The sequence below is a fragment of the Crocodylus porosus genome, unplaced genomic scaffold, assembly GCF_001723895.1.
Source record: "Crocodylus porosus isolate Cpor-Errol unplaced genomic scaffold, CroPor_comp1, whole genome shotgun sequence".
Classification (NCBI taxonomy): domain Eukaryota; kingdom Metazoa; phylum Chordata; order Crocodylia; family Crocodylidae; genus Crocodylus; species Crocodylus porosus.
In genome coordinates this window covers 49,679,726-49,689,652 of record NW_017728886.1, presented here as the reverse complement: position 1 = coordinate 49,689,652, position 9,927 = coordinate 49,679,726, and the positions used below count along the sequence as shown (strand labels likewise).

Genomic DNA, 9,927 nt, shown 5'->3' with positions numbered 1-9,927 from the left:
AGGCAGCAAGAGGGCACAGCAGCCCCCCTGGCTCTCCAGGGATCTAGCAGGCCTCCTAAGGCTAAAAAGAAAGGCCTACAAAGGATGGAGGATGGGATTCACCTCCAAGGAGGAATATACTGCAGTGGTCCAGTCCTGCAGCGAGCAAACTGGGAAAGCCAAGGCTGCAACTGAACTCCAACTAGCTTCGAGTATCAAGGACAATGAAAAGTCCTTTTTCAGATATGTGGGGAGCCAGAGGAAAAGCAACAGAAACATTGGAACCCTGCTAAACCAGATGGGACAACTAACTCCCAGGAAAAAGCCAACCTATTAAATACTTTGCGTTGGTCTTTCATCACTCCCATGGGATGCCCATGCTCACTACAGGACAGGAAGGTCCAGGTGAGGGAGATCCTCTGACCTCCATCAATGCTGACCTTGTGAAGGAACATCTTGAAGGTATCCAGCCTCTCAAGTCAGCTGGCGCTGACAATCTACACCTCAAGGAGCTGGTGAACATCATAGCCCAGCCCCTGGCACAGATCTTTGAGAAATCCTGGCACTCTGGTGTAGTGCCCAAACACTGGAAGAAGGCCAATGTGGTACCTATCTTCAAGAAAGAGAGGAAAGTGGATCCAGCAAACTACGGGCCCATCAGCCTGACCTCTATCCCAGGGAAGGTCTTAGAAAAGCTTATTAAAGAGGTCATCCTTAATGGACTAGCCAACGCCAACATCCTGAGGGATAGCCAGCATGGGTTTGTTATGGGTAGGTCTTGCTTGACCAATCTCATTTCCTTTTATGACCAGGTGACCTATCACCTGGACAAGGGAGAAGAGATTGATGTCATATCTTGACTTCAAAAAAGCCTTTAATCTGGTATCCCCTCTTGGCGAAACTGGCCAATTGTGGCCTTGGGTTCACCACGATCTGCTGGCTGGGAAATTGGCTCTGGTCAGACCCAGAGGGTGGTAATTGACAGAAGTCAATTGTTATGGTGCCCTGTGACCAGTGGGGTCCCCCACGGCTCTGTCCTTGAACCCATTTTGTTCAACATCTTCATTAATGACGGGGACATTGGAGTCAGAAGCTGACTGGCCAAGTTCGCCAATGACATCAAACTTAGGGGCAAAGCATCCACATCTGAAGACAGGAGGGTGATCCAGGCTGACCTAGACAGGCTCAGCAAATGGGCAGATGAGAGCCTGATGGCGTTTAACACTGAAAAATGCAAGGTTCTCCACCTTGGGAGGAAAAACCTGCAGCATCCTTATAGGCTCCGTAGTGCTACGCTGGCTAGCACTATGGAAGAAAGAGACTTGGGGGTCATCATTGGCCAAAAGATGAACATGAGCCTTCAATGCGATGCTGTGGCTAGTAAAGCAATCAAAACACTGGCTTTCATCCATTTTTGCTTCTCAAGCAAATCCTGGGACATCATTCCCCTTGTTCCAGGTAGACCTAAACCCTCAGGCCAACCACAATTTCTTCCATTCAATAATAGGCAAATTTTACTGATGCACAGTTTAGAGTAATGCAGGCAAAGCAAGCAAAATGCTGGCGTGCATCCATAGATGCTTCTCAAGCAAATCCCAGGACTTCATTCTCCCCTTGCACTTGGCCTTGGTGAGGCCACAGCTGGAGTACTGTGTCCAGTTTTGGGTCCCACAATTCAAAAAGGATGTGAAGAAGCTTGAGAGAGTCCAGAGAAGAGCCACATGATCAGAGGTCAGGAAAACAGACCTTACAACAACAGGCTGATAGCTATGGGGCTCTTTAACCTGGAAAAGCACAGGCTCAGGGTTCATCTGATGGCCATCTATAAGTTTATTAGGGGTGCTCCATTTGAACATGCATTCAAGAGCAAAAATACTTCAGAGCATATTGCTCTGGACTTTATTAGTGTGCAGCATGTGGAGCCCAGTCAGAGAAGCCCAGACTGGCAGGGGACCCAGGGGTCAGCCTGCCAGCTCAGGGACGCTCTGACCAAGCTCCACATGCTGCGGCGTGGCTGGCTGAGGCAGTAAATCTTAAGGATGAAAGAGTAATAGCAAAACTGTTCCAGTAAATTTCCATTTATAGTGAAGCCCTTATTAACTGTCTACCAAACTTATATCCCTGTACAAGGGAATCTTTTAGGGTTTGTGAGATTAAGGTAATTTCAGTCTGCTGATTAACTGACTCTCTGGTGGCATGATAAAATTTAGCCATTAGGCAACTGAATACTGTGTTCCTTGCAGTTTTTAAGTGGTACTCTTGTTTAGTCAGACCTGATGCTGGATTCCATAGATGGTGAGAGTACCTAGCTCTTAGCACTAGAGATGGTCAGAAATTTTCCAATTAAATATTTTGACAGAAAGTGCCAATTTCCCAAATGAGTGGAGTTCAATAGCTATGTACTTACAAGATTTAACAAAATTAAATTTCTGAACTCAACAAGAAACTTGAATGTGAGTCTCCCACATCCCAGGTATATGTTCTACTCAGAAAGCTCTTGGTTATTCTGAGGTAGGCAAGTGTCTCTATCTGCTTTTGTCACAAAAAAAAAAAAGATTTGGTTCTGCTCAAGTGAATATCGGGAAACTTAAAGACATTTTGAATGCATGTGCAATGGAAAAGCCAATTGCTACCCTAGTCTAGTAAACAGCCCCAGAACAATTATTCTTTGGAAAGATATTTTTCCAGCTATTTTAGTTTGTTTAATGAAAGATATCAGAAAGAACCTTATCTGCTTACACCCTTAAACCAACAGCTTTGAAAAGAGGGGGAATTTCCTTGAGACAGGATTCAGTTAGGTAATTTTCCTTTATCAGGTAACAGACTGTATTTTCAATTTAAACAAAGTGAACTCAAAACAACAAGGAAGCTGAATTCTGGTGAAAGCAGTTTGGCAAAGGAACTTAGATCTTTGTTATAGGTCTGCCAGAAGGAAATAGGAAAAAGGCATCATGTTCCATGCAAAGGCGGTATGCAAAGATGACATGGGGTACTTGTTTTTTGTTTTTTCTTGTTTCGTTTTTAAACAGGCACTAAGGTTTAAATTTGTAGGTACAGAATGAGAATCAAAGATGAGGACTTTTTAAAGTAGATATTTCACTTTAAAACAGCAGGAAAAGTGTGTATTGTCCCTCTCCTCCCACCACTTTCTTTTTTTTTTCCTGGCAGTTTCTTTGAAAGACCCAGAGGACTGAAGACATGAAGCTTTGGAAAGGTTTCAGTTGAATGAAATAGTGCCTTAATCAGCTATGCTTTTTTTTAGCCACTTCTAGGGCATCTGAGTTCAATAGATGTTACAAAACCAAATTATTAGCCCCATATAACAAATCTGAATAAAAAGCACTTCACTTAAAACAATTCCTCTTCTTCAGCAATTTTAATGTCAAACCTACTAATTCTATGGTCATCCACAAATCTTCCAGGAAAACAATGGAGTAAATGTGATACATTTCTATTATGCAAGCAAAACAGACTTTTAAAAACACTGTGGCCTATTTCAAGCAAATAAAATTCAGCTAAAGGAAACTCTAAACCTAATTTTTCAACCCTTTCAAAAATCTCCGCTATGCATTTGGAGTTAAAATCTTGAAGCCACTCTAAAAGAAGTAGTATGGCTCATTGGTCTGAGTTAAACATATTTCACCCATGGATTTAACCAAAGACCATAGAAACATTCAAAGAATCTAGAATTCGAATGAAGAACTTTTACTGAACCAAGCATATAGAGAAGTTAGCCAAGTTTTGGGACATGAAGAGACCTTCCTCAGATCTTCTGAGGAATAATGAAAATAAAAAATATCGCTAAGAGCCCCTCACATCTTGTACATCATGGCTATAACAACACTCTAACCCCACTACAAAGAAGAACTTACAGTAAGAAACTAATACCAATCTCAACAGCAGCAGCAGAGTGGTTACTGAAGTCATTTCATTGCATCTAGTTCTTTATACCCAACAATTGAGATTCCACGAATGTGAGAGGCAAGGATTTTTGTGGGCAATATCTTTTGTTGAATCAACTGCATGGTTGAGATGGACTTAAGCTTTTGAATGTAGTGCATTCTTCTTCAGGTCTGAGGGGGAAAAAATGGGCACACCGATTCAGGTAATGGTTGTTTTAGTAAAGGCATGTGTCCCAAAGCTTACAATTATACTTGGCACGGAGAAAAACTCTTTACTTCTCTGTAACAAACCATGTGCTTGAATGGCTCTATATAAATAATAATACTAATAGATATGAGAACTCCAGATAGTGAGATGAGTAATTGCTGCAGTTGTGTTCTAATGTTATACCTTTATAAAATTTTCTTATTCCTATTTAATTATTTCTGGTAAACTGTTTTAATGAAATTGAGAACGAGAACGTTAACTTGTTCTATTTGCCAATAAATCAATAACGTATGGAACATGGTTAGCAGAGGAATTAGCACCAATGGTTAGCAGAGGAATTAGCAGAGGAATTAGCACTAATGCCTGACTCATGAGATCTGGGTCCAACTCTTCACCTGTGGGCACATCTACACATGCCTATTAAATGAGGAGCAATAAACTCCAGTGTTTATCACACCATAGTTTATTGTTCCCCGATGCCACATATACATGTGTGCCCAGAACTACAGCATGCTGAGGCAGGTCAGAGCATCCCCAGCTGGCAGAAGGCCCTGGAGAGTCAGCCTGCCAGCCCAGGGCTGCTCCGACATGATGTGGAAGGGCTGGCTGGGGCACAAGAGTGCAGGGCTAGCATGGCAGGCAGTCCACACACTGAAGCACCTTTATACTCCAGCCAGCTGGGTCAGCATGTAGATCTGTGCTGCTGAACGGAAAAAACTCCACAGCAGGGTAGTCCTTGTAAATACAAGGACTACCCTGCTGTGGAGTTCATTAGTTTCCTGCAGCCTAATAGGACCGCACGTGTAGACACCGAGACATTTACTGCAGAGCTAATTAGGCAGCTCCTTAGACAATAGCAGTTTTGTGTAGATGTTATAGTCTTTCAGAATCTGGAAGAGTTATTTACTACCTAATCCTAATCCTATTGAAGTTGATAGGAGCTTTTCTAAGGATATTTGGATCAGGCCCAAGGATATTTGGTATTTGGATCAGAATGGCTTTGTGTGGCAGATCCTTGTCTTCAAAATGGGCTGATAATATTTTCTCTCTCCCTCTCTCCCTTGTCCTTGCCTATTTCACCTGTAAAATCTTCGGGGAAGAAACTGTCTCTTCCCATCTGTTATATATAACATCTCTCACAATGAGACTGATCTCAGTGGGTACTGTTAAAGCAAATAAAAAGATGTAGGAATGAATAATTTTACTTAAAATATCAGACAACCTAAGTGGGCTTTATTTGTTTGGGAACAGGCACTGGAGCTAGGAAGCAGAGAGAAGGAAGGTAAGGATGAATAAGATGATCATGAACTAAACATGTCCATAATTGTAATTTTGTTCTTTGATGCAAAAACAAAAGTTCTCTAGCCATCTACAGACTGCACCAAGCCCAAGAGCTGAAATGAACAGCTAAATTAAAAGGCCAGATTTAAAATGCCTGAGGTCTCAATGAACCTTTAGGGTTTCAGTGAAACCGTTCAAAGACTAATACAGTTTTTCAAATTCACAGCTTGTGTCCAGCTATAGTAGAGTTAGTGACTGAATGCTTTTTGAAGAGTGACATCTAGTGGCCTAAGTAGTTATTCAGAATTTTCTGGTGACTGCAGGAGAAGAAGTTGGTTCAAAAGGGCTAGGAGTCGCATAACTTACCTGCCTAAAGTCATAGGGTTTGGGATCCTGGTATGTGCCAGTCTTATACTTTCCATTCTTTACAAACCTTATCTCAGCTTCATATAAGCCCACCTGGGGAAACCTTGTGACAAACATGGGCAATTTCTTCTTCCCTCCCAAAGGAGGGAGGAACTGGCTAGAATATATCATAGATAGCTGCTGGATGGTGCCAGCTTTTGAGCTCTTGCTCTTCTTCAGTTCTTCTTTTTCTTTTTGACGTGCCTGAGGTGGTGGTTGGGAAGTTTGATAAAGCTTGTAACTAAAATCAGGAGGCTGCTTTTGCCATGTATCTGAACCGGTTCTGGGAGGCTGCTTAAAACTCTGATTCTGTGCAAAGGCCAAATCCAGGCTTGCAGTAAATTTGATTTTTCTATCAAAGGAGAAGAAGGGATGTTTGCCTTTGTGAAGAATGGTCATCATTTCTGCTTCACGTGGTACCTGCTAAAGATAATAATTATTTTGACTTAGGTTGATAAAGCATTATTATATTTAAAATAACCAAATGCCTGTACTCATACTTAAGGTTGTTACTTAGCACCCTAATTTAGAACAGTAATATAATTGTGTGGCTCAGCTAGGACGAGAGGAAGATGATCTTGTGGTTAAGGGGCTAAAAACTGTGACTTAGTTTATCTTCTTGCTTATGCATAGATTTCAACTCGTTTTTATTCGATACTAGCCAATTGTCCGTCAAAAATGACAGGGGGCAGGTGGAGGGAAGGGGCGGCTGGGATGCAGGGCCACCACCTCCTGCCCCATGCTGCTGCTGGTCTGCCTCTTGCAGAGAGTGGGGTGGGGGAGCCAAGGCCAGCAGCCTCGGCTCCCCCACCCTCTGTCCGGTCCTCAGAGTGGCTTCAGAATCATGGTGGTGCCCCCCAAGCTTAGATTACTCCGATTGGCTGTTTCCGTCAGTCAATCAGAGTGCGAATAAAGCATTATGGACAGACAGACAGACAGACATAGGCTTTTATAATGTTAAAATAGTTTCTTATATCCTATTCATCACCAGAGCTGTGTTGCCTTGTGGGGGGGAAGGGGGGTAGGGCATCAATCTGCAAACTGATCTGAACAAGTAAACACTTAAAGAGCCCCCTTAAAGTTAAGGGCATCAGGATCTGCCTGTTTTTGCCAGCTTGTCAGGACTTTGATCTTTCTGTGCCTTGGTTCCTGATATATAAAATGGGGATAGAGAGAGGTAGTTAGCCATATTAATCTGAAGTCAGACAGAGGTCAGGGCAGGGTGGTACCTTAGGCCATTTGTAGATATGCTCACCATTTTCTAAAACATGTTAACTGCTTCATATCACAGTTTGCATCAAATTTCAATTTGAATTAAGGGTTAATAGATTATTATTGACCATCAGCCCCTTAATAGACTCAATACACAGCATCTCTGTGTTGGCTTATATGCTTAGCATTTGGGGATGGAAATAATTAGGAGATGATAATAAACCTGTTTGAGCACTGCTACATTGCTGCACAGGTACCGAAAGTTGTCTAAAGTGCTGTTCATAGGAATTGACCTGAGTGTTGACCATTGGCAGAGACCAGGGAGTTTTCCCCCTTCTTCCAGACCAGTAGCCTGTGTGCTTGGGCAGGGCTGGGGGTAGTCAGGATAATGATACTTAGTTACTGTGAGGTGTTGTTGGCACATTTGATTCTGTAAAGGTGTTATTTTGTGCCTGATAGCCTCTCTTGTGTTTCAAAAACCCAAAATGAGTGTCCCTTGTGAGGACTGATATTTGCAATGCTTATCTGCTAAATTCTTAAAAACTGTTTTTCCTAAAAGCAATGCTCTGTGTGTGTGTGTGTGTGTGTGTGTAACAAAGTAAATAAATAAATACAGTTTAAATTGCTTAATTCAGACTGCCCTAATCTGTACTCATTTTAATCCTCATTCAATGAGGATTATTAATTCAGACTGGAGCCAATTTTAATTCCAAGTACAGATGCCCATGTGTATATAGCAACTGATGTAGTCTGGATTATACCTAGGAAAACATAATATCTATAAATGGGTTTAGAGACTAATTTGTTCAGAGAGGCATAATGCTTTACAAGTGACAGCCTATTCAGTCAGAAGCAAACCCTGGCCCAAGTACACAGTCAAAATAACCAGCTCTCTGTCCAGTAGACAAAGCTGAAGCATCTAGCTTCAAGCAGTAAGTCTGCAACATGGCTGCTTATTTGGGAAGGTGGTGGGTAATTTGTTTCAAGATGAGAAACTGGCATAGTTATTCAATGATTTATAAATACTGTGCAATGGTTACCAATGTGCTCCTCCCTTTTAGGGACTCTCCAGGCTTTGTATTACAGCCAGGGAGTTTTTAAAGCCTCTTTTTCAAGCTTTAAGTGGGCCAAGGGGAAAATCTGGGATTACAATAAACACTAAAAGAAAAAGTTCACACATTTGCTAACCCTGTCAATACTATTACCATCTGCACACTTGACTTTTGTGTCTTAGAAACAGAAGTACCTAAATCCCAGGTGAATACAGGCAGTGACAACAACAGTGCAACTCCAGAGAGGCATTTGACAGAAAAGATTAAAGGACATCGCTTACCTCTCTCTCAAGTCAGTTCTTTCCGACAAACTTCACACGCTGTATCACATAGCCAGCCTCCTCCTCTGCACGGGGCCCGGGGAAGCAAAGCAAACAGATGAACTTGCAGCACATGTTTATTCCAGGAGCTGTTTATTCTTTTGTTGTACAAAAGAGCTGGAATGTATAATCTGCCCATCTGTGCTGCTAAGAAACAGGATCCTTTTTGCCTCAGGACTTAATTCAGAATTCAAAAATGAAAATAGTGACTCAGTTGACAGCATAAAACCAGCTTGAAACCTAGCAACAGGGCCATGGGTTCATTTCTATTGTTTCAAATGTTAGAAAACAAAGATTTTAGAGGGGAAATCTAATTGAAGAAAACAGAACAGCAAGATGAAAGGGAAGGAGAACTGTTGTATTTCAGGTTCTGCTAAACCATGGGATTTTGCTAAATTCACTTTCATGACTTGGAGGGCCGTGTTTGCTGTTTGTCAATTTGTCCTGAATACAAATTGTCTGTAAATCAGAGTGGAAGCATTATACACCAACTTAATATTCTCCTTGTATTATATGGCATAGGACAGCAAAATCATTTGCATTTCAGTTTGTAAATAGTCTGTTGCCAGAGTCATTTACTGCTGGGCGCACACTCCTTAATATAACTTCTCTAAACCATGGATGGATCTTAGAACTTTAGGGGGAAAAATAATCTTACACACACATTTACAGAGCATTTGTACATGCACTTTTACAAGTGAGAAGGGGGTGTATGAGACAGCCTATGAAAAAGTGTAAAATTAAAAATACAGTGCAATTCCCTACTCACTGTGACGACTCTGGCAACACACAGTTTACAAAGTAAAATACAGATGGGGCCTGATTCCATTGTCCTCTTAGAGTACAAGTAGACTGTGTGACCAAGTCATGTGGGAAACCAAGAGTAATACAAGCATTTAAGTAACAAGCTGGTTCCCCTGGTTCCAGAACCATTACAAGTCTAAAACTTGAGCCAAGACCTCAAGAATTGCAACATAGGCCACAACTAGGCTGAATTATAGCATTCAGTTGGTATGCTGGCTTAGTTTATTATCTTTGATGAAAACCAAACAAGACTCCTCTTCAGCTTAACACAGTAATGACAACTGTCGCAAAATCCTTGCAAGACTCAGGATTTCAAAGTCAAAATAACTCCAACTCATGATCTCCCGATCCAACCCTCAGATCTCTGGATTTTCCCAGCTAATAAGTGGGGAGGATCGAGGGCCCCGTGGTGCAGGAGGGAGTAGGGCAGGAGCAGGGGCTGGGGTGAATGGGGCCCCACAGCTAGGGCTGGTTATCCAGAGGTGCCAGGGAGGGACACGGCTCCCCACAGAAGTGCACAGCCCAGCGAAGGCATGGGAGCATGTGCCCCTGGTGGGACAGAGGTGGGCTGCCTGCTGTGGGCTGGGGCTCTGCGCCCTTCTGTTTTGCCCCAGGAGCTCAGCTGTCCAACCCCAGTGTGTCTCCTGCTGCTGGGTGGGCAGGGGATGTGCCGCATGGTCAGTACATCCCACATACGCTGCCCGCCCAGTGGGTGGCAATGGCGTCACGCGGCTGAGCTCCTGGGGTAAGGCAGCAGGGTGCAG

General features: G+C 42.7%; 1 protein-coding gene across 2 annotated transcripts in view; it reads right to left on the bottom strand.

Annotated features, from left to right (window-relative positions):
• The window catches only part of LOC109309280, a 23,251-nt gene extending 13,711 nt beyond the window's left edge, over window positions 1-9,540 (bottom strand). Inside the window, exons 1-2 of one of the 2 annotated variants that reach the window (XM_019533952.1) lie at window positions 8,321-9,540; window positions 5,737-6,198 (exon numbers count right to left, since the gene is read on the bottom strand). In XM_019533952.1, coding sequence (XP_019389497.1) covers window positions 5,737-6,177 — 441 coding nt within the window. In that variant the 5' untranslated portion in view covers window positions 6,178-6,198; window positions 8,321-9,540. The remainder of the gene's footprint in view (window positions 1-5,736; window positions 6,199-8,320) is intronic. The other variant, XM_019533956.1, reaches the window with a different exon arrangement.
• Window positions 9,541-9,927: the final 387 nt, after the last annotated feature.